This window comes from Macaca fascicularis, chromosome 9 (genome assembly GCF_037993035.2).
Source record: "Macaca fascicularis isolate 582-1 chromosome 9, T2T-MFA8v1.1".
Lineage (NCBI taxonomy): Eukaryota > Metazoa > Chordata > Mammalia > Primates > Cercopithecidae > Macaca > Macaca fascicularis.
This window is the reverse complement of record NC_088383.1, coordinates 27374444-27401024: the sequence shown is the minus strand read 5'-3', so window position 1 is coordinate 27401024 and position 26581 is coordinate 27374444. Positions and strand designations below refer to the sequence as shown.

At 43.6% G+C, this 26581-nt stretch overlaps 1 protein-coding gene across 4 annotated transcripts; it reads right to left on the bottom strand.

Annotated features, from left to right (window-relative positions):
- Window positions 1–7871: 7871 nt before the first annotated feature.
- LOC135965037 (uncharacterized) lies at window positions 7872–26351 on the bottom strand. Of its 4 annotated transcripts, none has more exons than XR_010577877.2 (4): window positions 12777–26351; window positions 10852–10953; window positions 9304–9418; window positions 7872–8251 (listed from the first exon to the last, which is right to left on the bottom strand). XR_010577877.2 is itself a non-coding variant. In XM_065520431.2 (4 exons), the coding sequence occupies exons 2-4, from the start codon at window positions 10942–10944 to the stop codon at window positions 7909–7911; spliced, it is 564 nt and encodes a 187-aa protein (XP_065376503.1). In that variant the 5' UTR covers window positions 10945–10953; window positions 11388–26351; the 3' UTR covers window positions 7872–7908. The 4 variants fall into 4 exon arrangements, 3 of the variants coding, with proteins under 3 accessions (XP_065376503.1, XP_065376502.1, XP_065376501.1); XM_065520431.2 differs by having other exon boundaries at window positions 9291–9418; window positions 11388–26351; XM_065520430.2 differs by having other exon boundaries at window positions 9291–9418.
- Window positions 26352–26581: the final 230 nt, after the last annotated feature.

The following is a 26581-nucleotide window of genomic DNA, read 5'->3' as shown; positions in this document are numbered from 1 at the left end:
AGAATTTTGTGTTTGTTTCCTGAATCAATAAATACTATACAAAACAATGTAAAAATGGCTACCATCACTGTCATATCCCTGCCCACTATCCGCCTGCCCTAATTGCCTCAGGGCCAGGTAGCCGACAACTAGGGACAGCCTCGCCTCCCCAGGATGCCATGAAATTATTCAAACTAGCCAATCCTAAGACTGGTTGCCCTGCCTTGCTTGTTCCTTCCTGTGGAAAGTGAAGTAAATATTCTTGCTTTTGCTTCCCCCGTCTTCTCTGCCTCCTGACTGACCTTGATGTTTCCCTGTTTTGCCTCTTCTGGTGTGAAGTGCCTACAGCTTCTAGGGAACCCTGAGTAGCAAAATAAACTACTTCCCTGATGACACTCATTTCTGTGTTCATGTGTCTTACCATACTGATTAAAACAAATCCTTGGTACCATGAAAATAAATGACATTTCTGTTCATGCTTTATTATTAAATATGCCTTTTGCTGTAGGTTTCTAATAACTTTTATCAGTATAAAAACATATTCCTCAATTGCTAGCTTCTTCTGAAGTTTTAATTTTTTTTAACAAGGAGTGGTGTTGAATTTTATCAAGAGCCTTTTTTACATTTATTGAAATAACTGTTTTCTCTCCTATGAGTTTTTCTAATAAAAACTATACTGATTGAACAAGGTTAAAATTAAAGTTTCATCAAAGACTCCCAAGACGTAATAGCTGTGATAGTCTAAATCACCATATGTAGGTTTTCACAGCAAATATCTGAGAACCTGCTCCACAAGTATTAATTCCCCTCACCTGCTTTAACAATGTGAAAGGATGTGGAGTGGAGAAGACTGCAGGGAGCTGTTGCCTCGCACTCTCCCCTACCTTGCCTTTGATAGTCATGTTTATGGAGACGAAAATAATGCATACTCTTAACCCTGGGTCTGGAGGAGGACTCTTTGGGAGGCCACCAGGACAACTGACCAAAAAACTCCTGGAACTAATAATAAACGTTGATAGCAAGGCTGCAGCATACAGGATTAGTATAGAAAAACCCATTGCAGTTGCTCTCCAGCACACCAACAATGAGCAATTGGAATTTGAAATTAAAAACACAATGCCATTTATGTTAACATTCCCACAACCACCAATGGAATACTTAGGTATACATCTAACAAAATATATAAAAGATCTATGAGGAAAACTGCAAAATTTTAATTAAAGAAATAAAAGAAGGACTAAATAGAGAGATATTCCATGTCCACGGACAGGAAGGCCTAGCATTAACAAAATATCAGTTCTTCCCAACTTGTTCTCTAGATTCAATGCAATCCCCATCAAAATTCCAGAAATATATTGTTTGGATATTGACAAATTGATTCCAAAGTTTATATGGAAAGGCTAAAACAAAAACAAAAACACAAACAAAAGCCCAAAAAAACCCAAAAAAAACAAGAATCGACAACACAGTATTAGATGAAAATCAGGGGGAGTAACACTACCCAATTTCAAGATTTACAAGAAAACTGCAGCAATCAAGACAGTGTGGTATTGGCAAAAGAACAGATGAATAGATCAATGGAACAGAACAGAAAGTCCCAAAATAGACCTATACAAATATTTGACAAAGGGCCTAAGGCAATACAATGAGGAAGAGATCGTCTTTTCAACAGATGGCGTTGGAACAACTTAATATCCATATGCAAAATCAAAAATCTAGACACAGATCTTACATCTTCCCCAAAATTTAGCTCAAAATGGATCATAGACCTAACTGTAATACACAAAATTATAAAATTTCTGGAACAAAGAAGAAAACCTAGATGACCTTGAGCATGGCAATGACTTTTAAAATACAACACCACTAATGGCATGATCCATGAAAAAAGTAATTGATAAGCTGGACCTCATTCAAGTTAAAAACTTCTGTGAAATGCACAGTCAGGAGAATTAGCAGACAAGCCACAGACTGGGAAAAAACATGAGTGAAAGACGTACCTGATAAAGTACTGTTATCAAAATATACGAAGAACTCTTAAAACAGCAATAAAAAAAGGAACAACACAGTCAAAAAATTGACAAAAGATCTAAACACACACCTCACCAAAGAAGATGTACAGATGGCTAATAAGCATATGAAAAAATTGCTTAAAGTCATGTGTCATTAGGAAATACCAAATTAAAACTCATACCACTACCTACCTATTCAAATGCTTAAATACAAAACCCTGACAATACCAAACAATGACAAGGATAGGGAGCAATAAAAATTCTCATTTATTCTTGGAGGGAAAGCAAAATGAAACAGCCACTTTAGAAGACAGGTTGGCAGTTTCTTATACAACTAAACACACTTTTTCCATATGATCCTGCAATTGCACTCCTATTTGCTTAAGTGAGTTGAAAACTGATATTCACACAAGTGTCTGCACACAAGTTTCTAGCTGCTTTATCCATAATTGCTAAAATTTGGTGGCAACCAAGATGTCCCACAATAGGGGAATGAATAAATGAACTATGGTTCATCTAGACAATGGAATGTTATTCAGTGATAAGAAGAAATGAAGCCAAGATCATGCCACCGCATTCCAATCTGGATGATAGAGTGAGACTCCATCTCAAAAAAAGAAAAAAAAAAGTTAAAGAAGAAATGAATTATCAAGCCGTGGAAAGATAATGGAGTGCTATGGTTTGACTATGGATTGGCCCTTCCAAAACTCATGTTTAGGTTTGGTCCCCAAGGTGGCAGTGGTGGGAGGTGCTTTAAGACTCATTAAGATGGATTAATCTCTTTCAGGGGCTATGGGGTTAGCTTTCATGGGAATGGATTAGTTCCCATGAGATTGGGTTGTTATAAGCAAGGTTGCTGCTCCTGTTTTGTGCCCTTCTGCACGCAGCCACTCCTCCTTCCGCTTATCTGCCATGTGATGATGCAGTCAGCAGGCCTTCCCCAGACACTGGCACCATGCTGTTTGGACTTCACAGCCTCCAGAACCATGATCGAAAATAAATCTCTTTTTAAAATAAATTACCCAATCTCACGTATTCTGTGATAGGAACGGAAAATAGACTAAGATATGGAGGAACCATAAATGCATATTATTAAAAAAAGAAATCAATTAGAAATGGCTACATACGGTGATTCTAACTATATATTTTGGAAATGGTATAATTACGGAGACAGTAAAAAAGACCAGTGGTTTCCAGGGTTTAAAGGGGAAGGAGACATTGATAGGCAGAACCCAGAATTTTGGGACAGTGAAACTAATCTATATGATTCTATAATGGTGGATACATGCCATTGTACATTTCTGAAAACCCATAGATTGTGCAACATCAAGAGTAAACCTGAAGTAAACTGTTGACTTTGGATACTAATGATGTGTCAATGTAGGTTCCTCAATTGTTTCAGTATGATTTTTGTAGCATTTAGGTAGTGGAGGAGGCCATGCATGTGTGGGCACAAGGGACAAACAGGAACTCCCAATACTTTTTGCTCAATTTTGCTGTGAATCTAATACTGGTCTGAAACATAAAGTCTATTTCAAAAAACAAAAAACAAAAATGGATGGCTTTAATGTAGATTAGATTGTGTTAAAGAAAAGAATTAGTGAATAGAAGTTAATGTCTGATTAATATACCCAGAATGATAAAGAAATGGAAAATATACACAATTAAGAGATAGGGGGGCTAGAGTTAGAAGTCCTAACATATATTTCATTAGAGTTTTGGAAGAAGCGAATTAGGAGGGGCAATGTTTGAAAACAATATAAATTACATTTTTCTGGAATAGTGAAAGACAGATATTTCTAGATTCAGAAACCTCAGTAAAATATCAGGCAACTTAAAAGAAACCCACAGTTATACCCACTGTGGCACCAAAGACAAAGGTCTTAAAATCATGCAGAGAGGAAACAAAGAGATGACCTAATAGAAATAATAATTTCACAGCTGACTTCTCAACAGCAACAGTGAAAGGGAGAAGACAGTGGGGACAATTCCCTCAAAAAGCTGAGAGTTTTTGCTGTCAATTGAAATTTTACATCTGTTGAAACCATCTTTGAAGAATGAGGGTGAAGTAAAGATAATCTAGGAAAAAAAGAAGTCAGCCATAACTCAACTCCTAGGCAATAATGTGTGTGTGTGCGTGTGTGTGCGTGTGTGTGTGAAACCAAAGTGTTCCAAACTCCGTGCATTTCCTAGGTTAAAGTTGTTTAACTTGGGACTTTATTGAGTATGGATATTATCATTATAACTAGCCATTCAAAAAATAGACACAGTATAGAACTTTTCAACAAGAAGCTTAAAAAGGGGAGTAAGAACTCTTAAAACAGCAATAAAAAAAGGAACAACACAGTCAAATGAAGTAGACTAATCACATGAAGTAGACAAGAAAGGAAGATAAAAACTCCAGAAAAATCCAGGGTAATAGGAAATACAAAACAAGATGTTAAAAACAAATACACATATATAATCATAGTAAAGGTAATAAGAAGAGTCCATTCGTGGTGGCTCATACCTGTAATCCCAACACTTTGGGAGGCCAGGGCAGAAGGATTGCTTGAGGCCAGGAGTTAGGGACCAGCCTAGATGACATGGTGAGACTTCTATCTCTACAAAAAATAAGAATTATCCAGGCTTAGTGGCATAAGCCTGTAGTACTAGCTACTCGGGAGGCTGAGGCAAGAGGATGGCTTGAGCCCAGAATGTTGAGGCTGCAGTGAGCTATGATCACACCACTGCACACCAGCCTTGGTTACAGAATGAGACCCTGTTTCCAAAAAAAAAAAAAAAAAAAAAAAAGAAGACAGAAAGAAAGAAGGAAAGAAAGAAAAAAGAAAATTTAAAAAGTAAAAAGAATAAACTTGCAGTTCAAAGATAATAATTCCTGAACTAGATATAAACACAACAAAATCCACTAGATGTCATTTACAAGTAACAAACATAGAACATAAAGGCATAGAGAGTTTGAAAGTGCATGAATAGATTTGTCAGGCAAATACCTGAAAAAAGACGATACAGCTGCATGAGTACGAGATAAAAAGCAGAAAGCATTGCATGGTGATAGACGGTTCAATTCACCAGGAAGTCACATACATAATTTTTGTTTACACTTAATAATAAAGTGTCAGAATATAAGGCACAATTCACCAGAACAATGAAAAGATATTGACAAATCTGCCCTCAGAAGATTTTAAAATGTCCTTCTTAGTTATTGATGGATGCAACAGACCAGATAACAGGCTGCAGGCAGAAGATTTGTGCAACATGCTTAACAAGCTTGTTCTAAGGAACATGTATAGTACGTTGTACCCAAGCACACATAAACCATCTGTAAAAATGGACCACACATCAAGCATAAGTCTCAGGCACACTTCAAAGGTTCAATTCTCATGGACTTGGGTCATTTCAGTATCATACTAGCCAAGATTCCTATGATCAAACAAAATATGTGGCTTAAATACTCATTCTCCTCTTTGAGGACCTACTGTAAAATCTTAGTTCATAGTCTATCATGTGACAGGTTAAATCATGTTTTCTGTAAACTCTACCAAATCCTGTGGTTTTTGTTGCAGTTGGCCTATTACATGGGTCTTTGCCCCAGTGGCAGCATTATAAAAGAAATTATGGAGTTTTCATAAGCTGTGATGTAGTATTACTGCCCTATACTATTAATTATATATTGTTCATGATATATTATTATCCTTGTACTCCCTCTCTAATGTCCAATTTCCCCCAGCTTTTGCACTCCCCCCCACCTCCAGTATCTCACTAAAATTTTCAGAAAGGAACAAAGTTTACTGCATTTTCAGGATAAATCTAAATAACCCCACTCAGGTATAGCTAGTACTTGTAAAGACCTCTCAGCCAGACACCAAAGATTGTGTTCCACTTGAGTGAAAAGCACAGAGTTGACGATAATCATGAGAACCCTCTATTCAAGGACTTGCCTGGTTCTATTTGTCAGCATTTTCTTAACATGAGTGACTCCATTTTGATTCTGACACCTTTCACAGCCCTCTTCACTGAACCTTTCCTGTATTGTACCAGAGATCTGCGTAATGACCATTATGTAATCAGGTGTCAGAAAAGCTGTTTTTCACATGGACACAAGGAGGGGAACAACACACACTGGCACCTGTTGTAGGGGGTTGAGTGGAGGGAGAGGATCAGGACAAATAGCTAATGCATGCTGGGCTTAATATTTAGGTGATGGGTTGATAGGTACAGCAAACCACCATGGCACACGTTTACCTATGTAACAAATCTGCACGTTCTGCATATGTATCCTGGAACTTAAAGGAAAACGAAATTTAAAAAAAGAAAAGTCGTAATATTACTGTATCTGACGTCAAAAGAACATAATATACTAAAACTGGAGAGTTACTGTTCCTGAGATAAAATTTAATGTAAAGCAAATTTGCCTTCTATCCTATTTCAAGCATATGCTCAAAAAAATTAAGAACACCTTGCCAGTTTTAATTACTAAATATTTTGGTTTTAAAACTAAATTTGTTTCATTTTGAATTTCCATTTAGCCTGCAGGGGTGTCCAATCTTTGGCTTCCCTGGGACACACATAAGATGCACTAACACTAGTGATAGCTGATCAGCTAAAAAAAAAAAAAATTGCAAAAATCTTATAATTTTTTTAAGAGAGAGTCTTGCCCTGTCGTCCAGGACTGAGTGCAGTAGCAAGATCTCAGCTCACTGCAGCCTGCATCTCCTGGGTTCAAAGTATTCTCCCACCTCAGCCTCTGCAGTTGCTGGGATTACAGGCATGCTCACTGCGCCTGGCTCATTTTTCTATTTTTAGTACAGACAGGGTTTTGCCATGTTGGCCAGGCTGGTCTTAAACTCCTGACCTCAAGTGATCCACCAGCCTTGGCCTCCCAAAAGTGCTGGGATTACAGGTGTGAGTCACCGCGCCCTGCCAAGAGCTTATAATGTTTTAATATTTGTCGGGCAGCATTCGAAGTTGTCCGGGGCCGCGGGAGCCCATGGATTGAGACAGCACGATCTACAGCTTACTCTTCTCCCAATATTAAAACATACCATTAATTATCTTCCTTAATTTTAAGAAAATAGCCTTTTAGCCCATCGGAACCCAATTTGAAAGAGAAGAGACACAGGTAACAAAAGCCTAGGATAAACTGAGCATTAAATCTATCTCTGAGGGAAAACATTCCAGATTGAAATATACATCAATAAGATTGCTTTTGCCTGTCCCTACATTCTTATTTACAGGATACTTACAGCGCTGTAATAACAGAGAATTCAAAAACTGTCTGAATAACTATTTTGTAAATTACTGTTATTCAAGCATTAAAAAAGCAAAACCAGGCCAGGCGCGGTGGCTCACGCCTGTAGTCCCAGCACTTTGGAAGGCGAGGCGGGCGGATCACGAGGTCAGGAGATCCAGACCATCCTGGCTAACACGGCGAAACCCGTCTCTATTAAAAATACAAAAAATTAGCCGGGCGTGGTGGCAGGGGCCTGTGGTCCCAGCTACTCAGGAGGCTGAGGCAGGAGAATGGCGTGAACCCGGGAGGTGGAGCTTGCAGTGAGCTGAGATCACACCGCTGCACTCCAACCTGGGCACCAGAGCAAGACTCCCTCTAAAAAAAAAAAAAAAAAAAAAAGGCAAAACCAAAACAGCCTGTGTCCAGGGCTCCAATCAATCAAGCGACGGGAATCTCAGAGCAAGGGAACACGCTCTGCTTGTCATGTTTTCCCGTTTTCCTCTCTCGATTTTTCTGAAAATTCTGAAGGTCGCAGAGGTAGAGATGAAAATCCAAGGTCACCAAGACTTAAGAAGGCATGGGATAGTGAAAGCTATTTTTAATTATAGTGTTGACCTCAAGATTGACTGACCCAGTAATCCTTACAGAAATACTGTAGGAAGAACGTTTAACTTTTATTCATTTATTTTATTCATTTGCTGCTTGTGAACATTGATGCCTCGTGCCTGTTGGCGGGGTGGGGCATAGGAGGCCTCTTGACGACTGCGGCGGGAGGGGGCACAAAGTCCGGGGACGGCGGCGGGAGCTCTGGGTCGTCCAGGCGCGGTGGCGGTGGCTGCGGCGGCAGGAAGTCGTCGGGCAGGGCGAGGAAGCCCCCGCTGCCTGTACCCTTGGCTCTGGGGGGCATGGCGGGGCTGCCCCTGGTGTCCCAGGACCTCTGCACCGGACGGGGTGGGGCAGGCTGGACTTGGGGCCTGCGGGGCCGGGGTACTCCCGGCTCCTGGTGGTTCCTGAGGGCTGGCTTCTTATCCTGAAACCAAGGGACAGCAGCATTCATTATTTTAAAATTTTTGAAATTTAAATTTATTGGGATTAATTAATGGAGACAGAGTCTCACTCTGTCGCCCAGGCTGAGTGCAATGGAGCGATCTGGGCTCACTGCAGCCTCGACCTCCTGAGCTCAAGCGATCCTCCTGCCTCAGTCTCCTGAGTAGCATTCTTTATTCTTGACAAAACAGCCCCAGTGGACAAGACCATGCCATAGATATGTGAGTCTCTGTCCTGGCGGGGGGGTGGGGGGGGGTGGGGGGGGAGGGGGGATGGGGTGGGGGGAGGGGGGGGCGGGCGTCCCTCAGTCACTGAGACTCCTGGTTGTTCATGAACTCATCTTTGCTCTGGAATAGGGAAATGACTCTCAATGGCCATTATTATTATTATTATTACTATTATCATTATTATTGAGACAGAGTCTTGTTCTGTCGCCCAGGCTGGAGTGCAGTGGCACCATCTTGGCTCACTGCAACCTCTGCTTCCTGAGTTTAAGCGATTTTCCTACCTCAGCCTCCCTAGTAGCTGGGACTACAAGCGCTGGCCATCACGTCCAGCTAAGTTTTGTATTTTTAGTGGAGATGGGGTTTCACCATGTTGGTCAGAGTGGTGTTGAACTCTTGACCTCATGATCTGCCTGCCTCTGCCTCCCAGAGTGCTGGGATTACAGGATGAGCCACCGCGCCTGGTTTTTTAATTTTTAAATTTTTATTATTTATTTATTTATTTTTTGGGACAGGATCTCGCTGTGTCACCCAGACTGGAGTGCAGTGGCGCAAGCTCGACTTACTGCAACCTCGACTCACTGCAACCTCTGCCTCTAGGGCTCAGTGATCCTCATGCCTCATCCTCCTGAGTAGCTGGGATGACAAGCATGTGCCACCATGTCCAGCTAATTTTTGTATTTTTTGTAGGATGATTTTTTGCCATGTTGCTCAGGCTGGTCTCCAACTCCTGGGTTCGAGTGATCTGCCCACCTTGACCTCCCAAAATGCTCAGATTACAGGTGTGAGTCACCTCACCTGGACAGTTTACCTTTTCTCAACTGCATGAAAGTTGACTGGTTCACCAGGTAGAAAATGAGCCCCGTAGTCTCTATTATGACCTGTGTCTCAGGTTGTGATGAGATCAAATGAGATACATATGAGTTCTGAAAAGAAAAATCACCAGCATGCTATTGGTAGCAACCAGAACGCCAAATTTGGCTAAAGTCTAATAAAGGCATAGCCCTTCCTCTGCCAATACTGGAATAGATGATAATAATTTATATTTATATAACAAATCATCCCCAGGCAGCTGGATTGAATCCCTCTGTTTTAGTGATAATTATCATTCCAATTTACATTTCATCAGGGTTCCAGTTTTTTTCTTCCTCTGCTTAATAGCCTCTTACCACTGAAGATTAAATTTGGAAGTTTTTTTTTTTTTTTCTAACAAAGTGCCTTCTAATTTAGTTTCTATTTTATTTAGTTTATTTACTTATCATGATAAGCTAATTAACTGGCGATGTATTTTTTCCTTTTTAAAAAATTTCTGAACAGGCAGCTTGGGTATTGATGTTCACATATAGTTAAGTGATTTCTATTCTGGGATTCTTTTTTTTTTTTCAGCATTTTTAAATGCTTTCCTTCGATTGACATTATAGAAATAATGAAAATAAGAATAGCTGAAAGCGCATTGCATGAGAAGTGCAGGCTTGAGAAGATAATGTGAACATTAAAGAAATACAACTTTTACAGGCCTGCAGTGGTTGCCAAAATTATAAGAAGTTCAATAAATACCAAGATTTAGTTGTTTTCATGACTGGCCGATGGACAAAATGAAGGGGTGAAAGAAGTGAAAAATTGCTAAAGCGAAGCACCCTGCCTGTCCTAGCTGGGAGACATGCTGTTGTCACAGTTATTTAAGGTTGTTTTGACTCACGCAAGAGAAATATTCAACAGAATTTATACAGTCAACTGAGAGGTTTTGAACTAGATTAGTAACTAAATCATAATTATTAGCTATGATTTTAAAGTAGAGTTAAGTGAATCCTCATTGATCTAATCAGTTGAAAAAAATGTTGTGGAGGATGTCATACCTATTAGCTATTATTTTATAATGTATTTTCTCCTCCATCACCCTGGGGATGTATGTAGGACATTAATGGAGAAAATAGAAAATGCAACCTTTTTTTTTCTGTTTTTCTTGTTTTATGACAAGGTCTTTATCTATCATACAGGCTGGAGTGCAGTGGTGTGATGACAGCTCACTGCAGCCTTGAAATTCTAGGCTCAAGCAATTCAAACACCTCAGCCACCCAAGTAGCTAGGACCACAGGTGCATGCCACCACGCCTGGCTAATTTTTTGATTTCTAGTAGAGATGAGCCCTTGTTCTGTCATCCAGGCTGGTCTGGAACTCCAGGGCTCGAGCAATTCTCCTGCTTCGGCCTCCCAAAGTGCTGGGATTACAGGCGTGAGCCACCGTACCCAGCCTGTTTTTTCTTTTTAAAAGAGCAGTTATTGGAACAATGTGAATGGTTGAGAACATGGGCTTTAGGGGACAGCTGACGGAACGTATGTCAGCTGCTTGCTGGTTTTACCTTGGATGTTTCAGCGAGTGTCTGGGCCTCTTGGAGAACAGCACTGACAGAATGCAGCCTGGGGCATCTGTCCATTGGGCTGGGCGGTGCCATTTATAGGTCCTGAGAGGGAGGAAGCGAGAAAAGAAGAGCGAGCAAAGCATTTTCAACATTCTTGAAAGTTAATCTGAAAATAAAAGCAGTTTACATCTCTAAAGCAAAGAAAGATACTTGCCGGCTACTTCTTACAAAAAATAAAAAAATAAAAAAATAAAAACAAAGCAAAGAGAGCAATTCACAGGCATGGCATGGTACACAAAACCTTATGAAAAATCTGAGGTTCTGTGACAAAACTTTATATGAGATTCAGCAAAGGGTTCAGGAAGGTGAGTTCGGTATTTGATAAAGCTCACCGAGGAGGGTCTGGATTAACTGGGATCGTGGAGAAGAATAGTATGTTTTACTTTTGAAAAGCTTTTGATAATTGAAGAATAAACCTTGAAAACCAATTTCCTTTCAAAAAAATTTCACTGTTGATTTCCCTAAAATGTATTTACCTAGTTTCATACTGTGCTGAGTACAGGAACAACTTTCGAACATTATCCTCAACAAAGAGTATATTGGGCCGGGCGCGATGGCTCAGGCCTGTAATCCCGGCACTTCGGGAGGCCGAGGCGGGCAGATCATGAGGTCAAGAGATTGGGACCATCATGGCCAACATGGGGAACCCCGTCTCCACTGAAAATACAAAAATTAACTGGGCCTGGTGGCGCACGTCTGTAGTCCCAGCTACTTGGGAGGCTGAGGCAGGAGTATTGCTTGAACCTGGGAGGCGGAGCTTGCAGTGAACTGAGATCACACCACTGCTCTCCAGCCTGGCGACAGGGCGAGACTCAGTCTCAACAACAACAACAAAAAACAGATAAACAACAACAACAACAAAGAGTACATTGGACACAGAAACAACAGACAGATATTTGGGCAAAATGTGCGGGTCCCTGAACTAATCTGGAATTAGATGTGGGTTTTTTTGCTTTGTTTTTTTTCCCCAAAAGTCCTGATATTACAATTTTATTTTCTCGCCTTTTAATTTGTCCTTTTGACACAAAACTTGACTCATGGAAAGTCTGCAGTTGTTAGAGAATCAGATAGAAGAAGCTCTACGTTGATTTCTCCACTCCTTAGAAAGGATCCCGCCAAAGATGGCCACCTCTCCACACCCAGGCTGTTTCTCCTGCAAGCGAATTGCAGCCCAGCCCACACCAGTCTCAGCCTGGGTGACAGAATGAGACTCAGTCTCAAAAAAAAAAAGAATGATACTCAGGGGAAAATGGTGGGAAGGGGGAGAAAGATAAGAGACTACAAGTTGGATTCTGTGTGTACTGCTTGGGTGATCGGTGCACCAAAATCTCACAAATCACCACTAAAGGAGTTACTCAAGTAACTAAATACTACCTGTTTGCCAAAAATTTATGAAAAGAAAAATTAAATTTTTTAATGGTGAAAATTGAGTGTCGTACTTTCAAGTTACAAAAGGCACATCTATCATGAGACTTAATTATTCTAATGTTTAAAGAAATGAAGAGAACAACCAGAGTTTAAATAGAAAAGCTGTCAGACATTTCGTCTACAGCAATGAAATGTGTGGCATGCGTTTTGTATTTTGAAACCTAGTTTTCAGCCAGCCTGGGGGAAGAAGAAGAGGAAACAGAACTGAGCATTGGGGTAGGTAGGAGGAAAGTAAGAAACCGGCTGGAAGCAGCAGGGAAAGAAGAAGCGGTGAGGACTCCAGGCAGAGCCAGTCCTCCTGCTTGGGGCCTGAGCATAGGAAAGCAAACCCCGGGCAGGAGGAAGGAGCCCCAGGCTGTGGACGCCTCTGGGGGAATCTTGGGTCAGCGATGGCCAGAGGAGCTCCTGAACTTAAGCAGTATCTGCCACCTCCCTACCTTTGGGTGTCTTCTGGTGGCCAATGTGCTGCTGTCAGGACCTTTGCTGGCTCCCAACTTTGACTGGGCAGGCTCCAAAGCAGTGGAGTTGGTGCTACTGCCACCTCTACCTCGTGGATCACAGAGCTGCAGGATGGCTTCACCCGCCGCACCCTGAGCTGGCCCCACTTGCGGCTGGCATTGGGGGACAGTGTGTTCCAGGCACTTCTGCTCCTATATATCGCGTCCTGCATCTTTGCTATCTGTACACTGGTAGAAGTCAGAGCCACAGGCTGGCTCTGCAGAACCCTTGTACCAGCCCTGATTGGGGCTGGCTTTGGCGCATATGTGACAATTCAGTGTGGACCCCATGGGGCACTTGTGCTCTTCTCAGGCAGCTTGGGCCTTCGCTCGCCCCCAAGTCTGCAGAGTTCAACACCTATCGCCTTTTCCTGGCAAAAGCAGTGCTGGCACGGGCAGTCCTGGGCCACAGGGGCAGCACTGCACTAGCAACCCGCACCCCATATCACCCCCATACTCTGAGCTGACTTGTCTGCTAAAAAAACCTGCCAACCTGTCTGGTTTATTTTAGAAGGGCCTGGATGCAACAAGCCGGAGAGCTGTGACTGGGGGAGGAGAGATCATAAACTGATTCATCCTCCTTCCACCACCACCCAACAACTGAGGAACACCAACTGAAGAGAAACAACTGAGGGAACCAACTGAGGGCACTAACTGAAGGCAACCAATGAGGGCACCCACTGAAGACCACCAAGTGAAGGCCAGTTGCCCTGCCAACCAGACCACATCCTGGATCAGAGGAAACAATCAGGTCCAGAATCCCCTGCAGGCATCCCCACGAACTTGGAACTTGAGAGCACAGGCACATGGCTCACAAGGCCCCGCCCTGCCAGCGGCTCCGCCCCACCTTTCATTCCTCGCTGGCTGCTGGGCATTTTCATGTTGCTCACTGTGATGAAGTTCCTAGGGATCATCCCTTACAATGAATGATGCTAAAATTACTGAAACCAAATATGCCTCATGCAGTGTCTGGGTTTCATAGAATCCCCTTTACCCCATAACCTCTGGGATTTTTACAAACCAGAAAAATGACAGATTTCTGCAGCTGCATTCAGAAAAATACATTCCCATAAGCTAAGCCTACACTATAATGTCAAATCATATTTCATATACATGTATATATACACATATATATTCAATCCACATATATTCCATTTCCATTTTTGAAAATAATACACGTATTTCATCAAATTAACATGAGTAACAGAAGATATTCTCTAAAATTTATACACTAAGTATATCACAGTTTTCTAGTGATCATTTTGATGCAGCAACTTAGACTCTATGGCTTCAACAAACAAAGAGGTTTATGTAAGAGGAAAGCACCACATAATACAAAAATTTAAATGTGATCATCATTGCTACTTTTAACTGGCAATTACCCAGTAAATGTATTGTGAACTGCTTTGTGACTAGGGTGACTCATTTAATCTTGTGATCCTTGGTTTGATTATCTCAAAAATGTGAGTAACATCATTTTATAAACTTGCTCTAAAAATTAAATGAGAGAAAAATAATCCTTCTCTGTGTATTGAACATTTAGAAAATTGTAGGCATTCTGTCCAGATTTTTACACACTTACCTTATCGAAGCCTCATAACAACCCTATCTTTTAAATTAAAGGCATTTTGCCCACCCAAATTTTTACTCATTTACCTTATGGAAGCCTCATAAGAATCCTCTCTTTTATAAATAAGCAAAGTGAGGCTCTGAGGAGTTAAAAACACATGCACCATCACGTCCTAATGAGTGTTGGAACTGGGATTCAAATCCAGTTCTCTCTGATGCCAAATGTGGTGCACCTTAATGAAGACCAAGTTATACCCAGTACATGGAGGGATCAAAACATGTGGATCCCCTTTCTTGACCCTCTTATGTGTGGATTTCAATGGGTTTCATGGCCTCAGAACAATCCTAGACTCCCTCCCAGGTTGCCTTGCAGTCATTCCCTTCTTCTCGCTAATGAATGGGAATCTGCACATTTAGACCACAAGCATCTCCTTTGAAACAGGTTTCTTAATTAAGAAATGACATTTTTGGCAGGGGATGGTGGCTCACGCCTGTAATCCCAGTGCTTAGGGAAGCTAAGGTGAGCAGATCACCTGAGGTCAGGAGTTCGAGACCAGCCTGACCAATGGTGAAACTCCGTCTCTCCTAAAAAGGACAAAATTAGGCACGATGGCGCATGCCTCTAATCCCAGCTACTGGGGAGCTACGCCAGGAGAATCGCTTGAATCCAGGAGGCAGAGGTTACAGTGACCCAAATTATAGGTATTGTATCCAGATTTTTACACACTTACCTTATAGAAGCCTCATAGAAACCCCCACTTTTAAATTACAAACATTTTTGCCATGGTTTTCACACACTTACCTTATGGAAGCCTCATGACAATGACACCTTTTATAGATGAGAAAGCTGAGGCTTTGGATGCCTCTGGGGGAATCTTGGGCCATCAGCGGCCAGAGGAGCTCCTGAACTTAAGTGGTATCCGTTGCTTCCCTACCTTTCGGTGTCTTCTGGTGGCCAATGTGCTGCTGTCAGGACTCTCGCTGGCTCCCAAATTTGACTGGGCAGGCTCCAAAGCAGTGGAGTCCTGCGCTACTACCACCTCCAGTTCGTGGACCTCAGAGCTGCAGGACAGCTTCACCCACTGCACCCTGAGATAGCCTGGCTTGTGGCTGGCATTGGGCGATAGTGTGTTCTGGGCACCTCTGCTCCTGTGTATCGTGGCCTGCGTCTTCACTGTCTGCATGCTGGTAGATGTCAGAGCCACAGGCTGGCTCCGCAGAACCTTGTGCATTTGCAACACTTCGGTGTGGACCCCATGGGGCACCCCTGCTCTTCTCAGGCAGCTTGGGCCTTCGCTTGCCCCCAGGTCTGCAGAGCTGAACACTTCTGGCCTCTTCCTGGCAAAAGCACGGCTGGCACAGGCAGCCCTGGGTCATGGGGCAGCATTGGGATAGCAGCCCTCACCCCATGTCAGCCCCGTACCCTGAGCCGACTTCTCTGCTAAGAAAACCCTGCCAACCTGTCCAGTTTATTTTAGAAGGGCCTGGATACAACAAACCTGAGAGCTGTGACTGGGGGAGGAGAGAGCACAAACGGATTCATCCTTCTTCCACCACTGCCCAACAACTGACGACCACCAACTGAAGAGAAACAACTTGAGGGAACCAACTGAGGGCACTAACCGATGGCAACCAATGAGGACACCCACTGAAGGCCACCAAGTGAAGGCCAGTTGCCCTGCCAACCAGAACGCATCCTGGTTCAGAGGAAACAATCAGGTTCAGAATCCCCTGCAGGCATCCCCAGAAACTTGGAACTTGAGAGCACAGGCACATGACTCACAAGGTCCTGCCCTGTCAGCGGCCCTGCCCTACCTTTCATTCATTGCTGGCTGCTGGGACCTTTCCGGTTTCTCACTGTGAAGAAGTTCCTAGGGATCATCACCAAATTGAATGATGCTAAAATCACTGAAACCAAATCTGCCTCACGCAGTGTCTGAGATTCATAAAGCCCCCTTTCCTCCATAATCTCTGAAAGATTAACAAACTAGAATGAAGAGAGATTTCTGCAGATACTTTCAGAAAAAACCGTTGCCATGAGCTAAGCCTACTCTATAATATCAAGTCATGTTTCATATATACACATATATATCCAATCCACATATGTTCCATTTATGTTTTTGAAAATAACACATGTTCAATCAAATTAACAAGACTAACAAAAGAAATTTTCTAAAATGTACACACTAAGTACATCACATTTTTCTTTTCTTTCTTTCTTTCTTTTTTTTTTTTTTTTTTGAGACGGAGTCTTGCTCTGTCGCCCAGGCTGGAGCGCAGTGGCACGATCTTGGCTCACTGCAAGCTCTGCCTCCCGGGTTCATGCCATTCTCCTGCCTCAGCCTCCCGAGTAGCTGGGACTACAGGTGCCTGCCACCACGCCTGGCTAAATTTTTGTATTTTTAGTAGAGAAGGGGTTTCTCCATGTTAGCCAAGATGGTCTCGATCTCCTGACCTTGTGATCCACCCGCTTTGGCCTCTCAAAGTTCCTGGATTACAGGCGTGAGCCACCATGCCCGGCCAGTATATCACATTTTTCTAATGATCGCTTTGATACAGCAACTTAGAATCTATGGTTTCAAAACACCAAGAGGATTATGTAAGAGAAAACCACACCATAATGCAAAATTTTCAATGTGATAATCATTGCTACTTTTAACTAAAAATTACCCAATGAATGCATTGTGAACTGCTTTGTGACTTTGGTTATCTAGTTATTCTTTCTCATCATTGGTTTGATTGTCTAAGATATATGAGTATCACCAATCTTATAAACTCATTCTAAAAATTAGATGAGAAAAAATAATCCTCCTTCTGCATTTACTGAACACTTAAAAATTATAGGTATTGTATCCAGATTTTTACACACTTACCTTATAGAAGCCTCACAGTAATGCTCTCTTTCAAATTACAAGCATTTTGCCATGGTTTTTACACACTTACCTTATGGAAATCTCAAAACAATCACGTCTTTTAATAGATGAGAAAACTGAGGCTTTGGATGCCTCTGGGGGGACCTTGGGCCAGCAACGGCCAGAGAAGCTCCTGAATTTAAGCAGAATCTGTCACCTCCCTACCTTTGGGTGTCTTCTGGTGGCCAATGTGCTGCTGTCAGTACCCTTGCTGGCTCCCAAATTCGACTGGACAGGCTCCAAAGCAGTGGAGTCCGGCACTACTGCCACCTCCACCTTGTGGATCCCAGAGCTGCAGGACAGCTTCACCGACGCACCCGGAGCTGGCCCTGCTTGTGGCTGGCATTGGGGGACAGCGTGTTCCGGGCACCTCTGCTCCTGTATATCCCGGCCTGCGCCTTCACTGTCTTCACACTCTTAGATGTAAGAGGCACAGGCTGGCTCTGCAGAACCCTTGTGCCGGCCCTCACTGGGGCTAGCTTTGGTGCACATGCGACAGTTAAGTATGGTCCCCATGGGACACCCCTGCTCTTCTCCAGCAGCGTGGGCCTTTGCTTGCTCCCAAGTCTGCAGGGCTCAACACCTATTGCCTCTTCTTTCCAAAAGCATGGCTGGCATGGGCAGCTTGAGCCATGGGGTGGCACTGCACTAGCATCCCGCACCCCACATAACCCCTGAACCCTGAGCTGACTTGTCTGCTAAAAAAAAAAACCTGCCAACTGGTCCAGTTTATTTTAGAAGGGCCTGGATACAAGCCTGAGAGCTGTGACCGGGGAGGAGAGAGCACAAACGGATTCATCCTCCTTCCACCACTGCCCAACAACTGAAGACCACCAACTGAGGACCACCAGTTGAAGAGCACCAACTGAGGGCACTAACTGAAGGAAACCAATGAGGGCACCCACTGAAGGCCACCAAGTGAAGACCAGTTACCTTGCCAACCAGAACGCATCCAGGTTCTAGGAAACAATCAGGTCCAGAATCCCCTGCGTGCCTCCCCACAGACTTGGAACTTGAGAGCACAGGCACATGGCTCACAAGGCCCCGCCCTGCCAGTGGCCCCGCCCCACCTTTCATTCATTGCTGGTTGCTAGGACGTTTCAGGTTTCCCACTGAGAAGTGCCTAGGGATCATCGCCTTATAATGAATGATGCTAAAATTGCTGAAATCAAATCTGCCTCATGCAGTGTCTGGGATTCATAGAATCCCCTTTTCCCCATGATCTCTGAAACATTTACCAACTAGAAATAAGAGAGATTTCTGCGGGTGCTTTCAGAAAAAAACATTCCCATGAGCTAAGCCTACTTTCTAATGTCAAGTCATATTTCATATACACACATATATCCAATCAATATATGTTCCATTTACATTTTTGAAAATAACACGTGTTCAATGAAATTAACAAGTGTAACACAAGAAATTTTCTAAAATTTACACACTAATTACATCACATTTTTCTAATGATCACTTTGATAGAGCAACTTAGAATCCATGGTTTCAAAACACCAAGAGGATTATGTAAGTGAAAACCACAACATAATACAAAATTTTCAATGTGATCATCTTTGCTACTCTTAACTAGAAATTACCCAGTGAACGCATTGTGAACTCCTTTGTGACTTTGGTGATCTATTTATTCTTTCTTATCATTGGTTAGATTGTGTAAGAAATATGAGTATCACCAATTTTATACACTTGCTCTGAAAATTAAATGAGAAAAAATAATCCTTCTTCTCCATATACTGAACACTTAAAAAATTACAGATATTGTGTCCAGATTTTTACACACTTACCTTATAGAAGCCTCATAGAAACGCTCTGTTTCAAATTACAAGCATTTTGCCATGGTTTTTACACACTTACCTTATGGAATCTTCATAACAATCACATCGTTTATAGACGAGAAAACTGAGGCTTTGGATGTCTCTGGGGGAACCTTGGGCCAGCAATGGCCAGAGGAGCTCCTAAACTTAAGCAGCATCAGTTGCCTCCCTACCTTTTGGCGTCTTCTGGTGGCCAGTGTGCTGCTGTCAGGTCGCCTGCTGGCTCCCAAATTCGACTGGGTAGGCTCCATAGCAGTGGAGTCCGGTGCTAATGCCATCACCACCTCGTGCATCTCAGAGCTTCAGGACGGCTTCACCCGCCGCACCCTGAGCTGGTCCCATTTGTGGCTGGCATTGGGGGACAGCGTGTTCCCGGTGCCTCTGCTCCTCTATATGGCAGCCTGCGCCTTCACTGTCTGCACACTCATAGACGTCAGAGCCACAGGCTGGCTCTGCAGGACGCCTGTGGCAGCCCTGACTGGAGCTGGCTTTGGTGCACATGTGGAAGTTTACTGTGGTCCACATGGGGCACCCTTGCTCTTCTCAGGAAACTTGGCCTTCGCTTGTCCCCAGGTCTGCAGAGCTCAACACCTATCACATCTTCCTGGCAACGGCGTGGCTGACACAGGCAGCCCTGGGCCATGGGGTGGCACTGCACTAGCAGCCCGCACCTTGCATCACCCCCATACCCTGAGCTGACTTGTCTGCTAAGAAAAACCTGCCAACATCTCTGGTTTATTTTATAAGGGCCTGGAGGCAACAAGCCTGAGAGCTGTGACTGGGGGAGGAGAGAGCACAAACGGATTCATCCTCCTTCTACCACTGCCCAACAACTGCAGACCACCAACTGAAGAGAAACAACTGAGGGAACCAACTGAGGGCACTAACAGATGGCAACCAATGAGGGCACCCACTGAAGGCCACCAAGTGAAGGCCAGTTGCCCTGCCAACCAGACTACATCCTGGTTCAGAGGAAACAATCAGGTTCAGAATCCCCTGCATGCATCCCCACAATGCTGGAACTTCAGAGCACAGGCACATGGCTCACAAGGCCCCGCCCTGCCAGCGGCCCCGCCCCACCTTTCATTCATTGCTGGCTGCAGGGACCTTTCAGGTTTCTCACTGTGAAGACGTTCCTGGGGATCATCCCTTATAATGAATGATACTAAAATCACTGAAACCAAATCTGCCTCACGCAGTGTCTGGGATTCATAGAACACCCTTTCCTCCATAATCTCTGAAACATTAACACACTAGAAATAAGAGAGATTTCTGCAGGTGCTTTCACAAAAAACCATTGCCATAAACTAAGCCTACACTCTAATATCAAGTTATATTTCATATGTACACATATATATCCCATCCGCATATATTCGATTTACACTTTTGAAAATTACACATTTGTTCAAATTAACAAGACTAACAGGAGAAATTTTCTAACGTTTACACACTAAGTACATCACATTTTTCTAATGATCACTTTGATAGGGCAGCTTAGAATCTATGGTTTCAACAAAGGAAGAGGCTTACGTAAGAGAAAACTACCACAAAATACGAATTTTCAATGTGATCATCATTGCTACTGTTAACTAGAAATTACCCAGTGAATGCATTGTGAACTGCTTTGTGACTGTGGTGATTTATTTAGTCTTTCTGATCACTGGTTTGATTGCCTAAGAAATATGAGTATCTCCAATTTTACAAACTTGGTCTAAAAATTAATGATCTAAAAATGAGAGAAAGATAATCTTCCTTATCCACATATTGAACACTTACAAAATTGTAGACACTGTGTCCAGTCTTTTACACACTTACCTTTTAGAAGCCTCATAATCCTCTCTTTTAAATTACAAGCATTTTGTCATGGTTTTTACCCACTTACCTTATGGAAGCCTCGTAACAACCACATCTTCTATAGATGAGCAAACTGAGGTTCAGACGAGTTAAAAACACATTCACCATCACATTATAAAGAGCAATGGACCTGCGATTCAAATCCAGTTTTCTCTGACGCCGAAAGTGGTGCAATTTAAGGAGGACCAAGTGATACCCAGAACATGGAGGGATCAGAACACGTGAATTGTCTTTTCTACCCCCTCGTGTGTGAATTTCAATGGCTTGCACTGCCTCAGAACAATCCTAAACTCCCTCCCAGGTTGCCTTGCAGTGGTTCCCTTTTCCTTGGGGATGATGAGGAATCTGCATATTTAGACCACAAGCATCACCTTTTAACAGGTGTATTGATCAAGAAATGAAATTTGCTAAGCTGTATGTTACTAAGTGTGAATTGTCCAACTTCTCTGCAATAAATAAAGGGTCTATTCCATTAAAGAAATCACAGCATCCACTGAATTTGCACAGAAAGATTTGGAACTATGCTGCAGGAGCATCTTACTGACAGCTGCGCAGAAGACCAGCCAGAACACACAAAGCAGGAGCAGCTCCCAAGGCCAGGTGTGGTGGTTCTTGCCTGTCATCCCAACAAAGTGGGAGGCCAACGTGGGTGAATCACTTGAGGCCGGGGGTTTGACACCAGCCTGGGCAACACAGTGAGACCCCGTCTCTACAAGAAATCATTTTTTATTATTAGAATGAAAAACAGTACTTCTAACCATCCATCATTACTTTAGGAGGGAGAGCTCTGCTCTAGAACTCAAGATATGAAATTGGGAGTCCCGATGTGGCTACTTAAGTTTAAATACAAGAGCTGTCAGACATTTCCTCTACTGTAATGAAATCTGTAGCATCCATTTCGTATTTTGAAAACTTAGTTTTAACCAGCCTAGGAAAAGAAGAAGAGGACACAGAAGCGGGCATTTGGGCAGGGCAATGAAAAGTAACCGTCTGGATGCAACAGGAAAGAAGAAGGGGTGGGGAGTCAGAGCAAGTTCTCCTGCTTGGGGCCCGGGCCTAGGAAAGCGAACTAGAGGCAGGAGGGAGGAGCCCTAGGCTGCGGATGCCTCTTGGGGCAACCTTGGGTGAGCAACGACCAGAGGAACTCCTAAGTTCAAGCGGTATCTGTAGTCTCCCTACCTTTTGGCGTCTTCTGGTCGTCATGGCTCCTGAATCAGACTAGGCAGACTCCAAAGCAGTGGAGTCTGGCGCTACTCCCACCGCCACCTCCTGGATCTCAGAGCTGCAGGACGGCTCCAAACACCACAACCTGAGTTGGCCCCGCTTGTTGCTGGCATTAAGGGGCAGCTTCTTCCCGGTGCCTCTGCTCATCTCTTCTGGGGCCTGCGCCTTTGCTGGCTGCCCACTCATAGATGTCAGAGCCTCAGGACGGCTCTGCAGAAGCCCTGTGGTGGCCCTGCCTGGGGTTGGCTTTGGTACACTCGCGACAGTTCAGCGTGGTCCCTATGGGGCACCTGTGCTCTTCTCGGGCAGCTTGGTCCTTCATTTGCCCCTACGCCTGCAGAGCTGAGCATCTGCCACCTCTCCCCAGGAACGGCCACCAAATGCTACCAACTGAAGGCACCCACTGAAGGCACTAACTGAAGGCCGGTTGCCCTGCCAACCAGATCGCGTCCTTCTTAGGAGGAACCAATCAGGCCTTGGGTTCCCTCCACGCTCCGCCCTTCCATTTGTGATATGGGAGTCCAGGCACTGGCTCACAAGGCCCCGCCCCCACAGCAGCCCCGCCCCACCTTTCATTTATTAGTAGCTGGGAGCAACTTTCAGGTTTCCTCACTGTGAATTATGAATATGACTTATGCTGAAATTACTGTATGCCAGTGTACCTCATGCACTATCTGACGTTCAAACACCCCCTTTGCCCCATCGCCTCTGATTTTTTTGGAATCTACAAAAAGGACAATTTTCGGCAGGTGCTTTCAGAAGAAAACATTGCCATGAGCTAAGATTATGATGTCAAGCCTTATTTCATGTATCAATACATATTCATATTCATAATCCAAAATGCACATATTCAAATTAACAAGACTAACAGTGGAAATTTTCTAAAATGTATACACTAAGTACATCACATTTTTCTAATGAACACTTTGACAGAGCAACTTAGATTCTATGGTTTCCACCAATAAAGAGGCTTATGGAAGAGAAAACTGCCACATAATAAAAGATTTTCAGTTTAATTATCATTGCTGCTTTTAAGTAGCAATTACCCAGTAAGTATATTGTGAACTGCTTTGTGAGTATGGTGACTTATTTAAACTTATTGGTCCTTTGATTATCTTAAAAACAGGAATAATGCCATTTGTACAAACTTGTTCTAAAAATAAAAGGAGAGAAAAATAATCCTCCTTCTCCATATATTGAACAATTACAAAATTAAAGGCATTGTGTCCAGATTTGCACACACTTACCTTATCAAAGCCTCATTACAACCCCGTGTTTTAAATTACAGGCATTATTCCCAGATTTTTACACACTAAGCTAATACAAGCCTCATAAGAGTCCCTTCTTTTAGAGATGAACAAACTGAGGCTCAGAGGATTTAAAAGCTCATTCACCATCACGATGTAATGAGTGTTGGAACTGGGATTCAAATCCAGTTCTCTCTGACACCAAAGGTGGTGCAACTAAATGAAGACCCAGTTATACCCCGCACATGGAGCGATCAAAACATGTGGCTCCCCTTTCTCTGTCCTCTTATGGGTGAATTTCAACAGCTTGCACCGCCTCAGAACAATCCTAAACTCCCTCCCTGGTTGCCTTGTAGTGGCCATGACTTCTTTTTCATGATTAGGAGTCTGCATCTTTGGACCACAAGCATCTATACACAGTTGTTTTGATCAAGAAACAAAATTTTCTAGGCCTTAGGTTACTAACTGTGAATTGTCTAGCTTCTCTGCAATAAAAAAAAAAGGGCTCTTCCATGTAAAAATATCACAGGATCCACTGAATTTGTGCAGAAAGGTTTGGAACTATACTGCAAGAGCATCTTACTGACAGCTGTGCAGGAAGATTAGTTGAAACACACAAAGCTAGAGCACCTCCAAAGGCCAGGTGTGGTGGTTCTTGCTTATCATGCCAGCAAAGTGGGAGGCCAAGGTGGGTGGATCTGTTGAGGCCAGGAGTTCAAGACCAGACTGGGCAACACAGCCAGAGGATCTTCTGAACTTAAGCAGTATCTATTGCCTCCCTACCTTTGGGTGTCTTCTGGTTGTCAATGTACTGCCGTCAGGTCCCTCGCTGGCTCCCAAATTCGACTGGGCAGGCTCGAGAGCAGTGGAGTCCGGCACTACTGCCACCTCCACCTCGTGGATTCCACAGCTGCAGGACGACTTCATCCTCTGCACCCTGAGCTGGCCCCGCTTGCAGCTGGCACTGGGGGACAGCGTGTTCAGGGCACCTCTGCTCCTGTATATCGCAGCCTGTGCCTTTGCTGTCTGCACACTTGTAGATGTCAGAGCCAGAGGCTGGCTCTGCAGAACCCTTGTGCTGGCCGTGATTGGGGCTGCCTTTGGTGCACATGCGACAGTTTAATATGGTCCACATGGGGCACGCCTACTCTTCTCAGGCAGCTGGACCTTCACTTACCACATATCGACTCTTCCTGGCAAAGGCATGGCTGGCACAGGCAGCCCTGGGCCATGGGGTGGCAATGCGCTAGCAGCTGACACCACGCATCACCCCCATACCCTGAGCTGACCTGTCTGCTAAAAAAAACCCTGCCAATCTGTTTGGTTTATTTTAGAAGGGCTTGTATGCAACAAGCCTGAGAGCTGTGACTGGGGGAGGAGAGAGCACAAACGGATTCATCCTCCTTCCACCACTGCCTAACAACTGAAGACCACCAACTGAAGATCACCAACTGAAGAGAAACAACTGAGGACCACCAACAGAAGACACCAACTAAGGGTACCAACTAGGGCACTAGCTGAAGGCAACCAATGAGGGCACCCACTGAAGGCCACCAAGTGAAGGCCAGTTGCCCTGCCAACCAGACTACATCCTGGTTCAGAGGAAACAATCAGGTTCAGAATCCCCTGCAGGCATCCCCACAAACTTGGAACTTGAGAGCACAGGCACATGGCTCACAAGGCCCCGCCCTGCCAGCGGCTCTGCCCCACCTTTCATTCATTGCTGGCTCCTGGGACGTTTCAGGTTTCTCACTGTGAGGAAGTTCCTAGGGATCATCCCTAACAATGAACGATGCTAAAATTACTGAAACCAAATCTGCCTCATGCAGTGTCTGGGATTCATAGAATCACCTTTGCCCCATAATCTCTGAAACATTTACAAACTAGAAACAAGAGAGATTTCTGCAGGTGCTTTCAGAGAAAACATTGCCATGAGCTAACCTTACTCTAAAATGTCAAGTCATATTTCATATATACACATATATATCCAAACCATATATATTCGATTTACATTTTGAAAATAATACGTATGTTCAATCAAATTAACAAGAGTAACACAAGAAATTTTCTAACATTTACTCACTAAGTACATCACATTTTTCTAATGATCACTTTGATAGAGCAACTTAGAATCTATGGTTTCAAAACATGAAGAGGATTATGTAAGAGAAAACCACAACACAATACAAAATTTTCCATGTGAAAATATTGGTACTTCTAACTAGAAATTACCCAGTGAATGCATTGTGAACTGCTTTGTGACCTTGGTTATCTATTTATTCTTTCTGATCATTGGTTAGATTGTCTAAGAAATATGAGTATCACCAATTTTATAAACTTCCTCTGAAAATCAGATGAGAAAAAATAATCCTCCTCCTCCATATACTGAACACTTAAAAAATTATAAGTATTCTGTCCAGACTTTTACAAACTTACCATATAGAAGCCTCATAGAAATCCTCTCTTTTAAATTACAAGCATTTTGCCATGGTTTTTACACACTTACCTTATGGAAATCTCAAAACAATCACGTCTTTTATAGATGAGAAAACTGAGACTTTGGATGCTTCTGGGGGAAGCTTGGGCCAGCAACGGCCAGAGGAGCTCCTGAATTTAAGCAGTATCTGTTACCTCCCTACCTTTGGGTGTCTTCTGGTGGCCAATGTGCTTCTGTCAGGACCCTCGTTGGCTCTGTAATTCAATTGGGCCGGCTCCACAGCAGTGGACTCCGGCGCTACTGCCATCATCACCTCGTGGATCTCAGAGCTGCAGGACGGTTTCACCCACTGCACCCTGAGCTGGCCCCGCTTGCAGCTGGCATTGGGGGATAGCATGTTCTGGGCGCCTCTGCACCTGTATATCGTGGCCTACGTCTTCACTGTCTGCACACTCGTAGACATCAGAGCCACAGGTTAGCTCTGCAGAACGCTTGTGCCAGCCCTGATTGGGGTTGCCTTTGGTGCATATGCGACAATTCAGTGTGGACCCCATGCAGCACCCCGGCTATTCTTGGGCAGCTTGGGCCTTCACTTGCCCCCAAGTCTACAGAGCTAAATACCTTTCACCTCTTCCTGGCAAAAGCATTGCTGGCACTGGCAGCCCTGGGCCATGGGATG

Bases quoted from the DNA above. Each gene is read 5' to 3' on its own strand.
- LOC135965037 (XM_065520429.2), bottom strand. From the start codon at position 13,009: ATGCAGGACGCGATATATAGGAGCAGAAGTGCCTGGAACACACTGTCC. The intron at 10,954-12,776 runs GTAGGGAGGTGG...CCTCCCTCTCAG, and splicing joins CCACCAGAAGACACCCAAAG to GACCTATAAATGGCACCGCC. The intron at 8,252-10,851 runs GTAAAACCAGCA...CCTTGGTTTCAG, and splicing joins CACTCGCTGAAACATCCAAG to GATAAGAAGCCAGCCCTCAG.